The sequence below is a fragment of the Palaemon carinicauda genome, chromosome 22, assembly GCF_036898095.1.
Source record: "Palaemon carinicauda isolate YSFRI2023 chromosome 22, ASM3689809v2, whole genome shotgun sequence".
Classification (NCBI taxonomy): domain Eukaryota; kingdom Metazoa; phylum Arthropoda; class Malacostraca; order Decapoda; family Palaemonidae; genus Palaemon; species Palaemon carinicauda.
Genome location: NC_090746.1, coordinates 8744528 through 8769527, shown reverse-complemented (window position 1 = coordinate 8769527; position 25000 = coordinate 8744528). Strand labels below are relative to the sequence as shown.

General features: G+C 32.8%; 1 protein-coding gene across 1 annotated transcript in view; it reads left to right on the top strand.

Annotated features, from left to right (window-relative positions):
• Window positions 1-25000, top strand: part of LOC137616314 (parapinopsin-like) — a 501664-nt gene that overhangs the window by 459769 nt on the left and 16895 nt on the right. Inside the window, exons 5-6 of the mRNA XM_068345962.1 lie at window positions 16849-17085; window positions 22114-22242. Coding sequence (XP_068202063.1) covers window positions 16849-17085; window positions 22114-22242 — 366 coding nt within the window. The remainder of the gene's footprint in view (window positions 1-16848; window positions 17086-22113; window positions 22243-25000) is intronic.

Genomic DNA, 25000 nt, shown 5'->3' with positions numbered 1-25000 from the left:
TCAAAGGTCAAGGTCGAGAAATAAGCTGCCGTGGTGAAGGTCACAAATTTACTCATAGAGTAGTGAAACTTTCAGGGATTAAATGATATGTTGAGACGTGTAAGTGATTCAATTTTGAAAGTCCTTTAGGTCAAAGGTAAAGGTCGAGAAATAAGCTGTCGTGGTGAAAGTCACAATTTTGCGCATAAAGTAGTGAAACTTTCAGGATTAATTGTTATCTTGAGCCGAGGAAATGATTCAATTTTGAAAGTCCTAGGTTAAAGGTCAAGGTCAAGGTTGAGAAATAAGCTGCCTTTGTGAAGGTCACAATTTTACTCATAGAGTAATGTAACTTTCAGGGATTAATTGTTATGTAGAGACGTGGAAGTGATTCAATTTTGAAAATCATAGGTCAAGGTCAAGGTGAAGAAATAAGTTTCCGTGGTGGTCACAATTTTACTCATCGATTATAGTTAGAGAAGGCTCTACTTTTTAGCACCAGACCCTTTAGGGGGATAGACGGTATTGCAAAATAAGTGTTGTGTGTGACTGTGTATATATATATATATATATATATATATATATATATATATATAAAATATATATATATATATATATTTATGTGTATGTATATGTGTGTATGTGATATATATATATATATATATACACACACATATATATACACACATATGTGTATATATATGTATATGTATATGTATGTATGTGTATATATATATATGTGTGTGTGTGTGTATATATGTGTATACATATATATATATATATATATGTATATATATATATATATATATATATATATATATATATATATATATTCACATACACACATACACATATATATACATTTATACATACATATATATATTATATATATATACTGTATATATACATGTATATATGTGGAGAGAGAGAGATAGAGAGAGAGAGAGAGAGAGAGAGAGAGAGAGAGAGAGAGAGAGAGAGAGAGAGAGAGAGAGAGTGCACTTGCTCACACATGTGCAGGTGTGTGTCTGAGTGTGTGTGTCCCTATGTGCATGTGCTGTTATTCATTAAACTTCATTATATATTGTGCTCGTATTTTCAACTTTAATATGCCTATACTGACAGCATTTTCCCTGTTTCTTAGCATTCATGTCATGAATTTCAGGAAAAATACTTATATTCGTTCGTGCAATCATACTTTTTGAAGGTAGAAATCTCCTTGTTATACAAGCTACATAGATTTTAGAACAAGAATAAGTGTCATTGGGTTTATTCGCAATCATAGCATTTTTTTTTTTTTCGTATCAGTAATGTACATAACATGTCATGAATGCGATGCTGTTTAATATTTATTTCCTTTTTGCATATTATTACCATTCCTTGTCTGAAGAATGAGATGATATTACGTAATGTATTTCAGAAAATACATTTTTTCTAGTACTTTGTGGTTTTGAAACGTCGTGAAACATAATACCGTATCTATTTTTGTTTTCTATAATCTCGCTCGACTAAGTTTGCTGAGAGTAGCGTGTCAGAATTCTTATCTAAATTTTGAATACGACAGGTGAATAGTGCGTTGGTTTTTGCATGCAGCTAAACTCCAAAAGAAATAAGTGTCACATTGAATTAATTACAGTTAAATCATTACAAATTGGAATGGTTGTTTTAAGTATTACAGGCACTATATTAATGATTAAATCATTAATTAGAAAATATAACAATAATTTATAGTCCATTTACATTGCTTTATGGTGTACAGTTGCCTTCATTAATTCCGGTACACTCCTCGGGAAGCTATGGAGACGTCTGACAGCTCTAAATTGTACTACACAATGTATAGCTGTTAGACGTCTTCCTAGCTTCCCGCGAAGTGTACCGGAGGTAATGAAGCCAACTGTACCATGAAGCGAATAATGTCACTAAAGTAATGGCAATTATATAATTGTAAAAGGAGCGCACACACAAATAGGGGGATAAAAATTGTATTCGCATGGTTGATAACCGGAATTTGACCTTTTGCTTGACCTTGACCTTGGACTCGAACTTGACCTTCGAGCTTAACATGTATTAATTGGCATGGATTTTCATACACGCAAATATGAACCAAGTTTGAAGTCTCTGGGACAATGACGTCCAAACTTATGGCTGATTACATGAATTGGACATTTTGCTTGACCGTGACCTTGCCCTTTAACCTATAACTTCCAAAATTTAATAATTTCCAGCTTCGTACCTAAGTTAATGCCTGCAAGTTTCATTACGATTAAAATTGTGGCATCTAGGTGTTCACAAACAAACAAACACACAAACATATTGTAAAACATAACCTCCTTCCAACTTCGTTGACAGAGGTAATAACAAGTATCTGCACATTACAGAAGAACAGAACTCTAGAAAAAAATTCCGAAACCCCTCTTTGGCTCAAGTGAATCTCAAGTTTTTGAAAATAATTTTTCATATTTCTCTTGATGGTGAATCAAACTATAACAGTGAATAGCATAACCAAGAGACCAAGTAATATATTTACATAGGAAAAAGAAGTTGTGATCTTAAAGTTGTTTGAAGCAATAAGCGGCCTCAGAACTAATTGATCTTTGTCTGAAAATAGAGAGGTTCCCCAGCACCATTCCCTTACGATTCTTTTGAAACTTTAAAGGAATTCCAGTCGTGCTTTGCAAATGAGAGAGAGAGAGAGAGAGAGAGAGAGAGAGAGAGAGAGAGAGAGAGAGAGAGAGAGAGAGAGATTTAGTAGGTTCTATTGAGAAGGAAGTGGGTAAACCTAAATCAGTGGCTTAATACCTTTCTGGTCTTCCTTAAATGTTGGATGGCATATTTTCTTCCTATCATTGTTCATTTTCTCGCGTTCATTCTTTACGTAGAAGTTAAATTTGAGATCATTAGTCTCTGTAAATTAATCTGTTGATTGAAAAATAAAATAAGTTTTTACATCCATGTTTTATAATAATCATAATGCGGATACGTATAATAATAACTGGAGGGTCAAAAGAGAATTTTTGTTTTATATTACAATACACTATTCTCCAGACTGTGAATAAGGAATCATGATTTCAAAACTAAAAGAGACTTTCTCATTAACGAAGATTCTCTCCAATCAGTAAATAGTTTTTCTTGCAAATATTTTAAATTGATTTTTTTTTAGAATTTTCTAACGCTCCTTTCACAAATCAGAAAAAAAGGTTGAAAGCACCAATAAATAAACATATAATTTTCTTTAAAGAATTATATTTCTTTTGTGTTTTAAGCCTTAGACTTTCATAACTATTATATGACCCCTCATTGAAAGTTTAACAACCAAGTCTGGTCTTTTCAGAAAAGAGCAATATCAATATAACCAAGCCAGATTAACTGTAGGTAAGTAAAGAAATATTAATGAACTTCATTAAGCAATCTCAGCCCGTCTCTTAAAATCTGATAAGCTTAAGTGTTCAAAAGACATCGAGAGAGAGACACACAATTCCAGTTTGTAGAATTGATAGGATGCTCAAAATAGTTTATCTTCGAGTTTACTGGTGCCTCCATTTTTTTAATGCTGTGACATCAGATATTTAAGAGTTGCATTAGTAGTAGTAGTGTAGAACATTCATAGAATGGCAACCTGGCTTTGCCACGAGTTTGAAGTGGATATATGATGCAAGTCAGAGAAAACCATCTACACTATCCCACTATAAATCTATGAGAAGGAAGAATTATAAAAGGAAGAGTGAGGGAGGTGATTGTTATTGGAAACTTGAAAAGTAACCAGCTTTGTATGCCAATTCGAAGAAACAATCTGAATGTGCATTAATATACTGTAGTTACTGAACAGAATGTTATTATGAATGTCTTCAGTCGCCTCAGAAGGGGACGAAGATCACTGGTCAGACAGTACAACATCTCTCTGGGTACGCTTGTCTTTGCTTACACGTACACATTCTCCTCTGTCCTCATACACCTGACAAGAGTTTACCAAACAATTCTTCGCTCAAAGAGTTGACGACTGCGGTTGTAATTGTTCAATCCCTACTTTGCTCTTATTAAGGGTAGAAGACACTCTGTAGCTATGGTAAGCAGCTTTTCTAGGAGGACGACACTCCAAAATCAAACCATTGTTCTCTATTCTTGGGTAGTGCCATAGCCTCTGTACCATGGCCTTCCACTGTCTTGGATTAGAGCTCTCTTGCTTGAGGGTACACACAGGCGCGCCGTTATATCATATTTCTCTTGTTTTTTTTTTTCTTTTAAGATTTATAGATTATATATGAAAGATCTAATTTACTGCTGTTACTGTTCTTAGTGTTTTATTTTGATTGTTTGTTACTTAATTTGTAGTTTTGTATTTCCTTGTTTCCTTTCCCCACTGGGCTATTTTTCCCTGTTGGAGCTCGGGCTTATAGCATCTTGCTTTCCCAACTACGGTTGCAACTTAGCGTGTAATAATAATAATAATAATAATAATAATAATAATAATAATAATAATAATAATAATAATATACCCTTGGCATACAAAATCAATATAGCAAGATGGAACATTTAGGTGGTCATTGGAAAAAGTTAGAAAAAATTAAAAATAAAACAGATCACAGAAAGCATCGCTAGAGAAAGAAAAGGGATTGATATAGTACTGTTAGATACAATAGAAATAAGAAATTTGAAATAAAACTCTAAATAAAAAGAGAAATTAAAAGCAATCTTATGTCAAACCTATTAAAATCCTGTGAAATACGTAAACGTTATCATGAATTAACGTTGGCATTTGCTGGGGAACTTGTTTGACTCCCAGGCAAAGATTTTTTATCCCCAAACTCAACAAGCTAAAAATATTAGAGATTATCATTTCCTTGAGATCAGCTAAGGAACCATGTATGATTGCTACCAAATACTACACCAGTGACAGAAGTAATTTGGTCAGAAGAGCTTATAGATGGTAGATTCCAGTGGAACTTATAATAAGAAGTAAATAAAGGTCCTTCATACTAGCCAATTCTTCATATTATTTGGAGCTCATACAAGAAATTACTGAAGAAAATGGAATTAGGATAATAAGGATAAAGGAGATAAAGGTACGGATATTAATATTGCCATTAAAAAATTTTAACCTATTATAGTTTATTATTAGTTCAGCACAGAACATTCAATGATGTGTAATTTAAATTTCAAGTACAATGAAATTTTTTAAATAAATGTTTACATGTGAAAAACAAGACATTAGAGTTTATATTGTCTGTCATCTGTTTATTCAACAACCTAGGGGGCACTCGGAAGGTAATGACAACAGATAGGGAGATTTTTATGTTTTTCAGAAAGTGGTTAACGCTTAACAAACATCGGGATCCATCCCTTATATTTTCGTCTACTGCGTGTGGTGTAAATTTTGGTCATTTAAGATTTAGGACTCCAATGTGTGATACCGCTCATTCATGTGGCTGGATTAGTTATGTATAAAAGTAGTTATCTTTAATTGAGAGTTATATTTCGTCTATTTTCGATTGATTGGTTATTGAATCTACATTCTCTCAATCTTATAAGAAAAACAGGCTTTATACACAAAATGGTGTATTTATTATAATATATATGGACATGTTTTATTTCGTATTTTCATAAGAACAGAAAATACACTGCTTATGCAAGTTACACGTCGTAATAATTTCTACGACATTGCATAAATCCGATTTCTTGCGCCTAATGGATGACGTCAGATGTGTGAAATTTAAAGTAAAAAATTGTCTTATTTCCATTTTCCCGAAATTCCTTATATATTTGAATTGTTTTTCATTTTATTCCACTCTTGATTTTTATTTATTAGATAAATATTACCTAATTTAAAGAGTTACTATAAAGTATCTCCCTAGGAAACATTTTGAAACATGCTCAGATGAAAACTGAACAGCAAAAATGGGATGTGAAGTCTTTTTGGGAAGAAAGAGTTCCATTAAGCAAAAGCAAAAGAAAAGGTTTTACTCCCTCTGGTGGTCATGGTTGGCGAAAAGAAAATCTTTTTTCCTTTCTTTTTCTTGAGCAGTACAAGATAAGCTTATTCTTGGACTCAGGCCTTGATATATTCAAATCTTTTTCTCAATGTACTCCAGTGTTCAGGAGAGAGAGAGAAAGAGAGAGAGAGAGAGAGAGAGAGAGAGAGAGAGAGAGAGAGAGAGAGAGAGAGAGTCCTTATCTTTAATGTTACTAAATAAAGTTCATTTCGAAAAAGGTTATTTTTCTATCTTAATGCAACGCAGTTTTCGTAACCCAGGGGAGAGAGAGAGAGAGAGAGAGAGAGAGAGAGAGAGAGAGAGAGAGAGAGAGAGAGAGAGAGAGAGAGAGAGAGAGAGTCCTTATCTTTAATATGTTACTAAATAAAGTTGATTTCGAAAAAGAAAGGTCATTTTTTTATCGTTATGCAACACAGTTTTCGTAACCCAGGGGATATTTTATATAGAAACCAAAAAAGAATAATTTGATACATTTTTCCAATTATCTCGAATCTGTTTTCAATATAATTGGATAGAAAGAATCACACAAGGATCTTCCAAATAGACAATAGTACAAAATTATGATGACTAACTCTGACACTGAAATGGCAACTAGGATAATATATATATATATATATATATATATATATATATATATATATATATATATATATATATATATATATATATATGTGTATATATATATGTGTGTGTGTGTGTGTGTGTGTGTGTGACTCTTACAAATATGCATTAAGATATACATTTTTTTATGTGGAAAAAATAATTTAAAAGAAAAAGGTAACTAGAAGCTTTTTCCGAAGACTTATTATGTAATATTTAGAGGGGGAACAGATGCAAAAGAGGATCATATAATATAACAGATTTTGTTTGTATTTAGTTCATATGACGTGAGTATTGAGGGTTAGAAATTCGTTCTAAATTCATGTATATTCCAAATATTTTTATCTTGACATCCAATAGGTCCAGTAATCTTGAGAAGTAAAAAGTAAATGTTTTACCAAACTGATTTTACAATGTATATAACAGAAAAACATTTTGTAAGAATCTCTGAGAAAGAAAAATGTAAATAGCATTTCAAGTAAGCCGTCCCGAAGAATATCCACTAGACTCGACCCAATAATTGGGGTTTGTTTTGTCTCTTGTACATTTGGACTCGGTTTAGGGCCACACAAGACAGGTAATGCCATCGTTTTCTCTTAACGCCGAGCGCACAAGGAATCTACAACGAGGTAATGATGGTATGCGAAGGTGGTGTTACATAATCCACAACCAAAATGACATAACAACAAACATAGCGTTTATCTTTAGTTTCATTACACTGTTAAAAATTTGCATTAAAAAAAAATAGGTAAATGCCTGGCAACATTAATTCCAGGATTTTCACCTTTTAAAAAAACAAAGTATGGTAGAATTACGATCGCCTGTGATTTACTGAAATAAGACTGAGAACAGTATATTTTTACGGAAAATTTCCTATTAAGATTACGGTTTTTTTTTTTTTTTTACTGTGTGCACACTAATTAAGTCTTCAAAAGAGCTACTTGGGGTTAAAAAGAATGAGATATCATTGCTCTTAAAATATTCCATAGCGTACAATAGCAAATTTAAAGGAAATTTAACCACCTTACTTGTATCAGGGTTTGCTAGAGTGATAGGAGACACTGCAAAAAAAAAAAAAAAAAAAAAAAAAAAACAATAAGAAAGTAAAAGGTAGAAATTTGAAGGATTTTAACTCGTTGTGATGACGGTAAATGGGGCTTCTTGGAGTAAACTAAAATTACGCAGACATATTCAAGTCTTTGCATCAATTGTGTTAATTTTTAAACTTATGTCATCATAATCATCATCATCATCAACATCTCCTACGCCTATTGACGCAAAGAGCCTCGGTTAGATTTCGCCAGTCGTCTCTATCTTGAGCTTTTAAATCAATACTTCTCCATTCATCATCTCCTACTTCGCACTTCATAGGCTTCATGCCTGGGTCTTCCAACTCTTCTGGTGCCTTGTGGGGTAAGTACACAGCACAAATAAATAAATCAATCAATATAAGAAAATCGGAGATGAATGCCTTATTTTCTAGATTTTTATTTTCAGAGAGGTAGATATTTAACTTGCTTTCAAGTATTGCTCTCCTGGTTGATGCATAAGGTTTTTGATTGCTTATTTCCTACGTAGAATATCCATAAATATTAGATGAATTTTAAAGGTTTTTATTTTATTTCTGGAACTGGAATTATCCCAATGTGAATACAGAAGATATGAAAATTGATGAAAAAAAATCATTCAGTGGGACGACAAATAATCTCTGCAACACAAACTTTCCCCTGACTTTATTTCGGCAATTATAACTAAAACTAACAAAAACATTTTAAAACTAACGTAACAAAAGTACAAAGATAAATCTATATATATATATATATATATATATATATATATATATATATATATATATATATAAATATATATATATATATATATATATATATATATGGGATCGCTTCGAAAGAGTGACAATTCAGAAGAGTGACATAACATAAGAGCGACAAAAATGCTACTCAGAAGAGTGACAGATCAAAAGAGTGACATAACAAAATAGTGACAGTTTATTATATTGATCAAAAGAGTGACATTGGTTACTAAAACTGATTCAGTAATTAAGATATTTATTTTTTTGTAAAACATACAATAAAAATAAATACACAAATATAAAAATATATAATTACAAAAAATGTGAAATATACAATAGTAATTTGAAAATTAAACATTTATGTTAATTAAAAAAAATAATTGAAATTTTGTCGAAAGGTGAAATACATATGTAAACATAAAAGTTCTTTAAGAAAAAAATTGTATTTCTCGTAAAAAAAGCAAAAAAGCAAAAATTTTTACTGTTCACCTTCACTATTGTCTTCGTCTAAGTTATTAAGCCTATTACTTGCACCAAAAAGTAAATTGTGTGCAATACCCCTTATGTAATCACTCAAACTGATTTCCCCCTCTCTACTTAAAACTGTTTTCAGCCTTTTTTTTCTCTTTGGATTTCTTCTTCTTTTTTTTTCTTAGACGGATTAATGCCCGATGTTAAACGTTGTATTTCTTGGTCTGTTCGATGGTCTTCTTTGACAAATTCCCGAATCATTGAGTACACATCCAAATGGTAACGCTCAACGACGGTTTCAAATCTCCATTGTCAAACCTCTACTCCATTATTCGTTCTTGAGAGATTGAGTTCTTGCAAATGATGGATGCACCTGAAATAATGATTTTGTTCTCGGGATTTTTTATGTCGATATATGTGCCCTCTATAGACTAACCTTTCTTTTCCTTTCTGAGATTTCATAAAAGTGTATTCGTCCATTATGGGCAGCCGGATTTGGAAAAAAAATCTTCTCTATAAGCATAAAACAATCCGGCCGAAAACTCTCAGACAACTAAAGTATTTTCTCGAAATTATTGAAAAAGAGACAGAAAAGGAGAAAGAGAGAGAGAGAGAAAAGCAAAGTATCCACAACTACTATTTAGCATAACCACTAGTTTAGAGTTAGAGAGAAAAAGAGACCTAAATTTGTCAATCTTTTGAATTCTAATTTAGCTTTGTCACTCTTTTGTTATGTCACTCTTTTGAATTTTTATTTCGGTTTGTCACTCTTTCGTTATGTCACTCTTTTGAATTTTTATTCATGTTTGTCACTCTTGTGTTATGTCACTCTTTCGAAATGTCACTCTTTCAATACACACCCATATATATATATATGTGTGTGTGTGTGTGTGTGTAAAATCATCATTATCATCATCTCCTATGCCTATTGACTGAAAGAGCCTCGATTGGATTTTGACATTTGTCTCTATCTTGAGCTTTAATATCAATATTACTTCTCCATTCATCATCTCCTACTTCACGCTTCATAGCCCTCAACCATGTAGGCCTGGGTCTTCCAACTCTTCTAGTGCCTTGTGAAGCCCATTTAAATGTTTAGTGAACTAATCTCTCTTGGGGAGATCGAAGAACATGCCCAAACCATCTCTATCTACCCCTCATCATGATCTCATTCACATATGGCACTTGAGTAATCCCTCTTATAGTTTCATTTCTAATCCTATCCCGCCATTTAACTCCCAATATTCTTCTGAAAGCTTTGTTCTCAAATCTACCAAATCAGTTGGATATTAGTTCATTGTCATACCACGACTCATGTCCTTACAGTAACACTCATCTCACTAAACTGATATATAGAGTCAATTTTACAATATATGTAATTTCAGACGATTTGATTTCCAAATTTTAGTTAACGTAGCTACTGTCTGATTTTTTTTTCCATTAAAATCCAATTTTAAAGACCATGTATAAGAGATCATAGCTTCTAAATATTTAAATGATTTTAACCCCCATTAATCCTTTCTCCTTCCAATGATATTTCATCTTCCCTTGCATATTCCGTTCTCATCATCTCTGTCTTTCTTCTATTCATCTTGAACTCAACCTCATGTGATATTTCAATCATTCTGCATATCAAGCATTGCAAACCCTATTATTTTCTGCTAATAATGGCAGTGTCATCAGCATACTCTAGGTCAGGTAATTTCCTATTACCAATCCATTCCAATCCTTCTCCATCATCACTAATGTTCTATGAATTGTAGAGTCCACGAGGAGGATAAACAACATAGGTGACAACACATTCTCTTGGAGTACCCCACTGTTCACTCGAAATTCATCTGAAAGGACTACCCTAACATTATTAACTTTGCGCTTGCTATGCTCATGAACAGATTTGACTAAATTTACACACACACACACACACACACATATATATATATATATATATATATACATATATATATATATATATATATATATATATATATATATATATATATATGTATATATACATACATATATATGCGTCTGACGTCTGTTTATGGACACACTACACTGAAAAGTCTTGAAAACACAGCACTCTGCCTCAATGTAGGCCTATACTCCCGTCTATTTTACGGAACATTCAATACTACATACTGTTTATTATCTTGCTGTTCATCATCATCAGCATCAATCTATTCAGTAGTATCCTTGCCAATTTCCTTATTCGATCAAAATCATGTTAATCTAAATCATTATTTCCAGCAAAATCTTTTCCAAGTTGGTAATATTGTCCATCCCAATCCGAATATCACGATCAACATTCAAAACCGGGTAGGGATAATGAGTATGCCTCAGTTAGAAGAGGAGGTGAGAGGACTAAGTATGGTTCAGTGAGCAAATAAGAAAAACGCTCACAAACACCCTTAGCTAACTAAACTATCACATTAACATTAACAGAGAAAATAATAAATTGATTCTTTAATTCACAACCACACCAAGCAAATAGAAGATAATACTGATAAATAATAAAAACACTTCCAGAACTAATAGAAAATCTAAGCATTCGAAATAACCATGTGTTTACCCATCGCAGTCAGGAAATAGATTCAATCACTCAAGAGTTGCACTACCGCCCTAACCTACCTAACCAAAAAAAAAAAAAAAAAAAAAAATGTAAACAAACCCTCAATTAGTTCAAGTCTTAGTTGTAACAAAAAATCATTACACGATCTACCACTTTCTCTTATTCGCTCATCGATTCTTCAATCTGTACGATGAGGATCATAATGTGTGAAAAATACAAAAATCAAATATATTCAGATGTATTTGCATATTCGTAACTCATCTCAGCATAATTAAATTACTTAAAAATCACCTGGGAAATTATTTACTGGAACTGAGCTTGGTAACATTAATATTCATTGCTGACTGTGAAGGATGAAGTAAAGAGAAGTGATATTCACAGGGACTTTGGAATAATACTATTGTACCGCACCTGTTTCATAGAGGCTCATACACTGAAATGATATTGCTTCTTTATCTCTCGCGCTCTTCCCCATTGATTACACAAAAAGTGTTTAAGCTAGCCATCATATATTTCAGATAGTTTGAGTTTTTGTGATATTCTTGCTCTCATCTGCATGTATGTAAGGCTCGTCATCTGTTAAATAAATTTCATTTGCATATATTGACCAATATATGAAGTTCAATCACATTTTCAAGAAAAAGATTCATGGAATTGGATAGGTGACTTGGGGGAGAGATAGCAAGTAAGTATGGCCAGGAGACACTGAAAGAAGCAGAGTTGTATCATCCCCATATAGATTACCACTCAAATGCAGAATTCATTATTTTCTAGGACACTCCACAGCAAAATAAAATTTGGTAGTCTAAGAAACGAGTGGATAAAGAAAAATTCAAAATTCAACGTGACCCTGATAAGGAACTTTTAATTCAATATAAGCGGAATATGGTGGATAAGTCTCGAAGGCAGAGTCAGTTTTCAATGTATTTCCAAATACTAGTATTATTTTCATGCTACTCCGTGTAACTTGAATATCGTCACTGGAAATTTTTGTATCATATACTCATTTTGAAAAAAAAAAAAAAAAAAAAAAAAAAAAACAGGAAAAAATTTCAATTGAAGGTTTAAAGGCCGCTCATGAATGAGAGAGGCCAGGGAAAATGACATTGCCCTAGTAAGCAGGACAATGCCTTAGAGACTGAGCATATTACATATGCTCAGCCCCCAAGCCCCCTCTCCACCCAGGCTAGGACTAAAGAGAGCCAGGCAATGGCTTATGATGACTCAGCAAATAGACCTATACGATCCACTAACCCCCCATCCTTAGCTCACAAGGGTGGTGAGGTTGTAGCGACCAAAGAAACTAACGAGATTGAGTGGGACTCGAACCTCAGTCTGGCGTTCAGGGGCGTTAGCATATCGGCATTGGGTTCAGTATATAAGAGGAAATATAGGATAACAGAAATATATGACAAGGCCAAGGCCAATAGCCATAATGCATATTGCTGAGCACTAGTAAAACTAAGGATGAATGAGATTGCAAATTTATTAGATTAATGTGATTAAATTGGACTCGGTAACAAATGGTAAAATGAAATTTATTCCTTCAACATAAAAGTTAGAGTATAAGAGAAAGTTTCTAGAAGGATTTAAATATGTCTTGGATCGATTTGGTGTTAGGAAAATTTAACACTGCGACCATATAAATGCCCTGACAGATGTTTTTTGGAGAGAATTAGACTACTTGGTAAGTTCTGATCGCCTGTGCTGTATGTTAAGGAATTCATTGCTTAGATAAAAACAAATACTCGCAGGTAGTTTCGGGATGGAAAAAAAAAGGAAAATGAGAATTAGTTAGGGTTATACGTCAGTACGACGTATAGAAAAGGGTAGGTTGATTGATGTTTATCTGACCATTGGCTGATTAAAAGGAAAAGAGGGATGTAAGGATCTTATATAAAGAGGAACTTTTTCGATTACCGATCTACGTACAATTAGGAAAAGTAACTTTTATAAGAATGAAGCAAGGTCTCCCATATATATAATAAAGAGTAAGTGATTGGATTTTATATATATATATATATATATATATATATATATATATATATATATACAGTATATATATATATATATATATATATATACAGTATATATATACATATACATATATATATATATATATATATATATATATATATATATATATATATTTCCCAAAAGGGGTAGCTGTATTAGGCGTAGTGTATATATATATATATATATATATATATATATGTATGTATGTATATATATATATATGTGTGTGTGTGTGTTTGTATATATATAAATATATACTTATATATGTATATATGTATGTATATATATATATATATATATATATATATATATATATATATAAATATATACATATATGTATATATATAAATATGTATATATATTAATATGTATATATATATATATATATATATATATATATATATATATTAGGTAAGATGAAAATAAATCATAAGTAGAATTTTTTGCTTTTCAACAACGTGCGAGACGTAATCTGGTACTTGGATAACAAAAACTAAGCTCATATACATAGTGATATTGAATGCATTAGAATACACTTGCTCTCGTTCCTGAATTACTTTAATAGACAGGACGAGAGATGATTTATCTCGTATGATAGTTGCCGCATAGATTCTGAGCGAAATAAGCCCCACCCACTCATGACGTCATAACCAATCATGTTGTCTCTTGTGTTAACAGCAGTCACAACACATCCCCTTATCTTTAGGCTACAACGTTTTGAGATCTAATTTAAACAAACGTCACTGAAGCTATGAACATTAAATTTCAATAGAGAATGATAGAGTGACTGTTAGATAGTTTACTTTGAAATTTGTAAGTGCTTGTATTCTGACCGCTGCTAATGTGGGAGACAATGTGATTGGCTCAGATGTCATCAGGGGTGGGGCTTATTTCGCCCAGAACCTTTGCAAGAAATATAAGCATGGTGAATAATTATGAGGTGAAGCAAAGGGGTAATAGAAGAACATCTAATGGCTTTCGAAAACAAAAACAACAAAATAAAATTATGATGGTTGTTTAAATTTTTCTTTCTGTCTTATAAGATTTTTATGAAAGTATGATTTATGACTATAATTGACATCTAGGATATGTGAAATGTATAGAATAATTTAGGCAGCAGTATTTTGAAAAGAGAGATCATTACTCTTTAGGGAACATTCAGCTTTTTACACGTACCAATCTCTATCTAAAATATATGAATGTATTTGTAGTATTTCCTTTTTACTCTTTACCTTAAATTCTCAAGACGAATAGAGTGACTTGTGGATGATACCAGAGCAGACAAGTTTTATGAACCTCAATTATTTAACCATTTCTTAACTTATCCTTTAAATCAACTATTGTCCTTTTCGTCCAATGACACTAAAACCATTAAAAAAAAAAAAAATTATTTTGGTCTTTCCAGGCTGGTTCTAGTGGCTTCCAGACAGGAGTTGCGAGAGTGGTAAAACCTTTGCAAAGCAAAGATTCATTTCCTTTTCCAGGCAGGAGTTGAGAGAATGGTAAAACCTTTGCAAAACAAAAATTTTTTTGCTCTTTCCAGGCTAAATCTAGTGGCTTCCAGGCAGGAGTTGCGAGAGCTGTAAAACCTATGCAAAACACACATTCTTTTGCTCTTTCCAGGCTGGTTCTAGTAGCTTCCAGGCAGGAGTTGCGAGAGTGGTAAAACTTTTGCAAAACAAATATTCTTTTTGCTCTTTCCAGGCTAACTCTAGTGGCTTCCAGGCCGGAGTTGCGAGAGCTGTAAAACATACGCAAAACACACATTCCTTTGCTCTTTCCAGGGTGGTTCTAGTAGCTTCCAGGCAGGAGTTGCGAGACGGGTAAAACTTTTGCAAAACATTCTTTGGCTCTTTCCAGGCTGGTTCTAGTGGCTCCCATGCAAGAGTTGTGAGTGGTAAAACTTTGCTAAACAAACATTCTTTTGATCTTTCCAGGCTGGTTCTAGTGGCTCCCATGCAGGAGTTGTGAGTGGTAAAACTTTGCAAAACAAACATTCTTTTGCTCTTTCCAGGCTGGTTCTAGTGGCCTCTAGGCAGGAGTTACGAGAACTGTAAAACCTTTGAAAAACCAAAATTTTTTGCTCTTCCCAGGCTAAGTCTAGGGGCTTCCAGGTAGGAGTTACGAAAGTGGTAAAACGTTTGCAAAACAAACATTCTTTTGCTCTTTCCAGGCTAGTTCTACTAGAGGCTTCCAGGCAGGAGTTGCTAGAGCGGTCAAACCTTTGCAGAACAAACATCCTTTTGCTTTTCCAGGCTGGTTCTAGTGGCTTCCAGGCAGGAGTTGCGATAGCGGTAATATCTTTAAAAACACATCATTTTACTCTTTCCAGACAGGAGTTGCGAGAACGGTAAAATCTTTGAAAAACCAAAATTTTTTCTCTTTCTAGGCAAAGTCTAGGGGCTTCCAGGCAGTAGTTGCGAGTGGTAAAACTTTGCAAAACAAACATTCTTTTGCTGTTTCCAGGCTGGTTCTAGTGGCCTCCAGGCAGGAGTTGCGAGAGCGGTCAAACCTTTGCAAAACAAACAACCTTTTACTTTTCCAGGCAGGAGTTGCGAGAACAGTAATATCTTTAAAAGACAAACATTATTTTGCTCTTTCCAAGCAGGAGTTGTGAGAACGGTAAAACCTTTGCAAAACAATTTTTTTTTACTCTTTAAAGGCTAGTTCCTGTGACTTTCAGGCAGGAGCTGCGAGTGGTAAAACTTTTGCAAAACAAACATTCTTTTGCTCTTTCCAGGCTGGTCCTAATGGCTTGCAGGTAGGAGTTGCAAGTGGTAAAACTTTTGCAAAACAAACATTTTTTTTTTGCTCTTTCCATTCAGGTTCTAGTGGCTTCCAGGCATGAGTTGCGTAGAGCGGTAAAACCTTTGCAAAACCAACATTCTTTTGCTCTTTCCAGGCTGGTTCTAGTAGCTTCCAGGCAGAAGTTGCGAGAGCGGTAAAAACTTTGCAAAACAAACATTCTTTTGCTCTTTCCAAGCTGTTTCTAGTGGATTCCAGGCAGGAGTTGCGAGAGTGATAAAACTTTTGCCAAACAAACATTCTTTTGCTCTTTCCAGGCTGGTTCCAGTGGCTTCCAGGCAGGAGTTGCGAGAGTGATAAAACTTTTGCCAAACATTCTTTTGCTCTTTGCAGGCTGGTTCCAGTGGCTTCCAGGCAGGAGCTGCGAGAGTGGTAATATCTTTGAGAAGCAAACATTCTTTTGCTCTTTCCAGACAGGAGTTGCGAGAGTGGTATAACTTTTGCCAAACAAACATTCTTTTGCTCTTTCCAGGCTGGTTCCAGTGGCTTCCAGACAGGAGTTTCGAGAGCGGTAATATCTTTGAGAAACAAACATTCTTTTGCTCTTTCCAGGCAGGAGTTGCGAGAGTGGTAAAACTTTTGCCAAACAAACATTCTTTTGCTCTTTGCAGGCTGGTTCCAGTGGCTTCCAGGCAGGAGTTGCGAGAGCGGAGCGCCGCGTAGCTGTCATGGTGGTGGTGATGGGTATTACGTTTCTTTTCGCATGGGTTCCCTATTCAGTTATGGCGTTAATCATGGCCTTTGGAGATCAGTCACTCGTCACCCCAGGAGCGGCAGTTATTCCTGCAATCTTCGCCAAATCGTCTTGTTTGTACAATCCTATTATATACGTCGGACTTAATACTCAGGTAAGACAAAAAAAAAATATATATTGTTCTTATATATTTATCTTTTTGTAACAATTTTTATCATCAAGTAGCAACGAACAGTATCACTTGCGTCCATAATTAATTTACTGTTAAACGAGTAACACATAATACGCAGACTTTCTTATTTTCATTTTTCTTTTAGTTACTACTTTTCGAGCGTTTGCATTAAACGATGTTATGTGGATGCACAGTGAGGAGTTTGAATAAGCGGAAGAATATTCTTTTTTGTGTTATTTTTATATATAGTTTTCTCGTCATAAGTGGCAAACATATATTACCTAGATAATGGATAATGACTTTCGGTCATTAAGTTACGAGATAGTTTCTTAATGATTTTTTTTTGTATTGTTTTTTTTTTCCATAAAAATATTTTCTTTTACAGTTCAGAAAACTTTGGCTCTCACTTCTTTGTCCCAATCCGAACGTATTCACTTCAGTGAGTAAATGTTTAGAAAGTAGGGGGTTGAAATTAGATATTACTCACAACATTTTATAGTCTTTTACGAGTTAATATTGTATTCAAGTAGTCGGATTTTCTTTACAACATAATAGAGTTTAAGGAGCTTACAATTTGCTTTACATTTACATATTCATCCCAATTTTGCCAAGATATTAATTCCTGAAAGAGTTTAGCTGAAAATTAAAACACTACTTACATTACTTTTATTCATTTATGATGCTGCTTTTAAACGTTTGTGTCATATTTACTAAATACCACGACAAAGCTCTTGAATGAACAAATGAGCAATTGAACTCACTATAATTAATGGCCCTTTTTTGTTGATTCTACAAAAACAGCAGAACGTATATTTTGCTTCCTTCGTTGCCTTAAAATAAAGTTATGTGTTCATGGAAGGGAAACCAAGAATAAAGGTTTGAAAGATTTACTGTTCCATAGAATATAATCTGTTGCTAAGCTAACATTTGTTTAAGCTATCTGACACGTGAACTTATTAGTGCTAGTAGTAATTTGTAATACTATTAATATCTTTATTACAATTGTTTTTAATAGTAGAAGTAGCAGCAGAAATAGTATAATCGTATCAAAAAGAAATAAAAACAAGTAGTGTCATTACAGTTATAGATTTAAAGGACAATATTCTGAAAAACAGCATAACAGAGAGTGTGCTTTGTTCATTGCCTTCAAATAAAGTTCTGTGTTCATGGAAGTGAAACCAAGAATAAAGGTTTGAAATGATTAATCTATCTGGCACGTGAACTTATTAGTGCTAGTAGTAATTTGTAATACTATTAATATATTTATTATAATTGTTTTAATTAGTAAAAGTAGTAGCAAAAATAATATAGCCGTAATAAAAAAAAAAAATAAAAAAGTAGTGTAATTACAGTTACAGATTTAAAGGAAAACAGCACCTGTGGTTAATGATAAAAGTTTACAATCCTTGAGAATAAACAATGATAACATCTAGGAGGATGAAGCCTGTGGTTGAAGACTTACTTGCTTTTGGTATATGTATTGAATTTGAATATTCTCTTCATTTCAAAAGGAAAATTTATAATGAAATGATTCCTTATAGCGTGATTTAATAATCCCACATTCATTCAACAGTTATTTATTTTTACACTAAACATATGAATACCAGGATGGTAACTTCATTATTAGCTCTCTGTGTTGTTTTCAGTCAGTTGCTTGTTATGCCGATAAGAATATTGATATCTGCTGATTCTTCAGAATGATGGAAAAAAAAGGAATCTAAACAGCGGTTCAGTCTGAAATACATGCGTTTTATCTTGCAGTAAAAGAAGGAATAACTAAAATATCGATTCTGGTAAATGTATATTTCGTCATTTGGAAGTAGAAAACCAAGCCATATAAAGCAATATTATATCTAAAATAAAACAAAATAATTCCTTTTAGAATGTGGCATGTTATGGTGTTAGAGCAAATATGCGATTATCAAGAATATCATCATGATAAAATACGCCTCTTATATAATCCTTGCTGAAAAGTTTTCGCTTCTTTGCCACTTTAGGAAAAGAAGAATGATTTTATAGTGTAAATTTAGAGGTCGCTCATGAATGGCAGAGGCAAGGGACATTGACATTGCCCAATCAAACAGGACAAGGCCTCGAGACTGACCATATATTCATACGATCAGCGCCCAAACCCTCTATCCAACCAAACTAGGACCAGGGAGGGAGATAGACCCAATTCCTTAGCTCAAAAGGATAGTGAAGTTGCAGCGACCAAAGGAGCTTGAGCGGGACTCGAACCCTAGTCTGGCGATCACCAGGCGAGGAAGTTACCAATTGAACCACCACAACTTGTTATTAAGTTTTCCCGTAAAATAGTGCGCTAATGAGCCCTTATTTGGTGATTGGGAAAGTCTTGAAAATAAACAATTTTTACCTCATTAAAAATGATCATCATTTTTGCCTGGTAGATTGATTAATCGTGTAAATATGGGATGCGCTGAAACTCTTGCGAAGTTATAGACGAGCAGAGGTTTTTAGGAAAGTTTTAGTAATCGCAAAAAAAAAAAAAAAATACTCAGAGTAATTAACTCCGATCAAAATGAGGTTTTGTGATCGGAATATTCAAGAGTTAACTCAAACACACAAAAAAAAAAAATAAAAAAATAAAAAAAAAGTCGCATTTTCTAAACGGGTACTCAGATTCTTTCCTGTAGTGTTTGTGAAATAACAAAAGCATAGCGTAATTTTCAATAATCACTGAATGATTCCAAATTTGATAGGAGATTTTATAAATAGGTTAAGCGCAATGAAAATTGTTTCAATGCCTAAGTGAAAGAGCAAACTAAAACCAGCTAAAAAGGTTATATTTTATTTGTATCACCATCTCTTAAAGCTTAGCTTCAATTAGAAAAAAAAGAGATGTTAAAACAAGAAATAGCAAACATCAAAATTAGCTGTTTATTTTATAGAGACCCGTCCATAATTTACAGTAATGGGCGAAGTATATGTATAAATCATTGTAAAAGAATTGCATTGGAGAGAGATTAAATCAAATTTGTACATACTACCAAGCACTGTTTTCCATTGATGTATCCGTAATTAATCTTATAACTCCTATCATGACGTATGAATACCTATCATTTGACTAGTTCTATACCATTAAATCTGACAGATGATGAATCTTTTCTATACTATATGGAATGCTTTCGTGTTCTTAAATTAAACATTTCCATCTCCTGGTGTAAGTAACAATGTTTACTGTAGTTTCAATCACATGATAGAGTAGCAAATAAACTTTTCAATTTAAAATTCTTATAGTTTATATATGCAATATCTAATTTAATGTTACTGTTCTTAAACTATTTTATTTTGATTGCTGTTTCCTTTCTTGGGCTATTTTTCCCTGTTGGAGCCCTTGGCTTATAGCATCCTGCTTTTCCAACTAAGGTTGTAGCTGAACTTGTAATAATAATAATAATAATAACTTTTCAAGTGTATGCAATGCGGATATTAATATATTGCTGGACTCTCTATATTCAATATAAAGCATATTTATGAGTATTACACTTTGATGTTCTCTATTATTTAATTATAACCAACTTCAAAATTATAGTTTCATTCAAAAGTCTTATTTTTACAAAATAACATCTTGCCAACTAAAGACGGTTATGCAAAACTAAGTTTCAACTTAATATTGAATAGAATATGTGTTGCATTTTGGTTTCTGAAATTTCAAATATTTCAGAACACTATTCAATATTTTTCAATGAAGATGTATCATTATAAAACACTTTTTACGTTCTCGTAATCTCTACGTGGAGAACAAAAAATTATTTTTGCATTACACTTTTATTCAAATGTTTTCTCTTAAACCAAACTACTGCAGTCATTTTATTGCTACTTGAAATAAGGAATGTTTGGCCTTTCTAATATCATAAGATGGATGGCAATTTGAAGCTACTAATTGAAATCACACCACAGCCATAGGCTCTTTTTTATCAAAATCTTAAAAATAAATTCTCATAATAATTCTGAGCATTATTCGTATAATGTTTTTGTCACGTATTCAATCCGTATGAATCAGAAAAAAATAGTTGAATGCAATATTTTTCTTTTTAACATAACATGAATTTTTTCTCCAAAATCAAATTTTGCATTATCCTCCATTCATCCCCATCGTTATTCTTGTATGTTTATCCTATGCGGCAAGATGTCTTTGGCGTATATATTTACCCAGTATAAAACGCAAAAAAAAAAAAAAATAGTTGAATTAAATATTTTTATTTTAAATATAACATGAATGCTTCCAGAAGACTAAAATCACTGGCTGCACCACCAATAGCAATTAGTTCACAATCTCTATAACCTATCCAGATTTGAATATGTTAGTAATAATAATTTTAATAGTAATGATAGTTTTAATAACATTTTGATAATGGTCTTCCACTGTCATGGGGGTAGTTCTTTGCTTAAGGGTAAACTCGAGCACACTATTCTATCTTATTTCTCTTCCTCTTGGTTTTTTTTTCTTTAGTTTATGTATGAAAGAACTATTTTATGGTAATGTTCTTAAAATATTTTATTTTAATTGTTCATTACCTCTCATGTAGTTCATTTATTTCCTTATTTATTTTCCTCACTGGGCTATTTTTCCTTGTTTGGAGCCTTTGGGCTTATAGCACCCTACTTTTCAAACTAAGGCTGTAGCTTAGGCAGTAATAATAATAAGTTTAATTGCATTTCTAGTTTGGGTAGTGCCATAACCTCTGTACCATGGTCTTCCACTGTCTTGGGCTAGAGTTCTCTTGCTTGAGGGTATACTCGGCCACACTATTCTGTCTTATTTCTCTTCCTGTTGTTGTGTTAAAGTTTTTATAGTTTATATAGGAAATGTATGTTTTACTGTTACGGTTCTTAAAATATTTTATTTTTCCTTGTTACCTTTCTTCACTGGGGCCCTTGGACTTATAGCATCCTGCTTTTCCAACTAGGGTTGTAGCTTAGCAAATAATAATAATAATAATAATAATAATAATAATAATAATAATAATCCTCTATTCTTCCCCACAGTTTCGGTCTGCGTGGACCCGTCTGCTGTGTTGCCGTGACGAGACCCAGGGAGGTGCAGTAGGTCAGACCACAGAGAAGGTCAGTCTCACTGTCGTCACAGAACAGAGTCCCCGTCCCGAGACTATTAAGGTAACCCCTTTCTTATGGACCCAGAGAGAGATAAAAAAAAAAAGGGGGAAGGGGTTCAAGTTCTCAGCATTCCTTCAGTTTTATTATTCTCGTGCTCGTTCGATGTGTCCGAATCTTTTTATCTTTCGAAACGTTCCGATATACTTTCCTTATCGCTTGTTTTTTTTTTCCTTTTGTAATCAATAGGTTGTGGTTGTTTCCTTCTCTAGTGACTACTGCTTTCTCGTTGTCAGTCCGTAGTCCAGTTTAGTTAGTTGTATTGTTCCAAGCATTTGTTTTACGTAATGATTCTCTTTAGTAATCTAGGATAGTTTTGTCCGTCCGTTAACAAGTTAAAATCTCTCTCTCTCTCTCTCTCTCTCTCTCTCTCTCTCTCTCTCTCTCTCTCTCTCTCTCTCTCTCTCTCTCTCTCTCTCTCTCTCTCTCAATTTTGTAGTAGTGTATGAACTTACATACCTTTCAGTAAAATTTTATGGGATAAAAATCATAGATTGTAACAAAGAACAAAGTACTGTGGAGGCTAAAAACCTTCAAGTGTAACTGCTTGCTCCAATACAAAACCACATTGAAAACATGATTCTCCAACTTAGTTTTGCATTAGGAATGACCTAAGTTCACTATTTTCAAGTCTTGAAAGCAAGTTTGGTGTTTGGTCAATATATGAGTAATTTGTCCACACCATTGTGTAGAATAAAATGAAAATCTGGGTTATTTGAATCTGCATCTCTTGTACCAGTCTGGTTACCTTACATCGGATAGGGTGGTAACCCTGTAACCAATGTTCTCAAACCCTGGCCTGTTCAGCAGGATTTGTTTCATTATATTTTCCTGTATTGGATTTCAATTCCTTTGATATGTTTAACTTTCTAATAACTCGGTTTTTTATTTATTTTTTATTAATTATTTAAATATGTACATTTTTCTGTCGTATTAATAGAGAATATTGCAATGGTTAGCTGTAAAATACATACATACATATATATATATATATATATATATATATATATATATATATATATATATATATATATATGTATATCTATAAATATATATGATGTATATATATGTATGTATATATATTTATATGTATATGATATATTTATATATATAAATATATAAGAAATATATATATATTTATATATATAAACATATACGATATATATAAATATATATATATATGTATATATATATATACATACATACATACATACATACATACATACACAACAACAACAACAAAAGCAGTCGTTCCTAGTCCACTGTAGGACAAAAGCCTAACCGTCGAAATAAAGGTGACAGTCTTATACAATTCGGCTTAAGATAAAGATAATATCTGATTTGGAAACTATCACAACAAGGTAAGAATTAACTATTAGTTCTATATCGTCACATTTATTTCAACTTAGGGGTATTGGTTCTAATCATTACTTGGGAGGAAGTACCTACCGAACTAAGAATTACATGTCTGGTCTATGATTCTGAGGTAGTGAATTAGATAAAGGATTTGTAGTTTGACATTTGAATATACATATACACATGCTCACACACATACATATGAATATACAGTATATGTATATATACATATACATATATATATATATATATATATATATATATATATATATATATATATATATGTGTGTGTGTGTGTACATATTAATTTACAGCTATATACGTGTGTGAATATATTTGTATATACAAGCAGAAATATGGTTATAGATATAATATATATATATATATATATATATATATATATATGAATTCTTCAAAACAATCCGACCAAAATTGACGAAACACTAAAGAAAGGAAGAAGCATCAAATTGATGAAAAGAACACCTGGAACAGGGGGCCAACAGGTGTTGGCTTTAAAGGATGAAAATGGAAATATTACCCACAATAGAGATGGAGTGATAAAAATTGCAGAGGATTTTTATACAATTCTGAACAATAGTAATATGAAAAATAACTTCAGTAAAAGAAATAATGAAAAACCTAAGCCGGTACCAAACGTAACAGTAGGAGAATTGAAGAATGATTTATAAGGCATGAAAAGAGGCGATGCAGGAGAAGATGGCCTAACAATTGATTTAGTAATAAATGGAGTAGATATCATACTAGTAAAACTGGCTGAACTATACACCAAATGTTTGCAAGAAAACTCTATACCTACAACTTGGAAAAACTTCATAATTATACTAATTCCCAAAAGGGGAGACACAAAAAAACCTGAAAAATTACCGCACAACTTTACACTCCGTAATATATAAAATATTTACAAAGTTCAAATTAGCCCGAATAGAAAGAGAGCCAGACTTTAATCAACCAAGAGAGCATGCAGGCTTTAGAAGTGGGTATTCAACAACTGACCATATCCATGTAATTAACCAACTAATGGAAAAATTAACAGTGTATGACAAACCACTATGTATTGCATTTAGAGACTATGAGAAAGGATTTGATTCTGTCAAAACATCAGCAGTAACGAAAGACCTTAAAAATAAGGATTAGGAGAATCCTATGTTAGAACACTTAAAGATACCTATACAGGAAGTAAAGCAATCCTAAATCTACATAAAGATAGTGAGAAAATCCCGATTGAGAAAGAAAGTACATCTAGAATAAAACTTAAGGATTTCGATTCAGAAAATGTAGAAAGTATTAATGGGGAATTGCTGTCATTAAATTTCAAATATCTATTGCATTGGTTAAACGGGATGCTAGTGCGAATGTCTGTCTGCTCCATCCTTATTTTCCATTT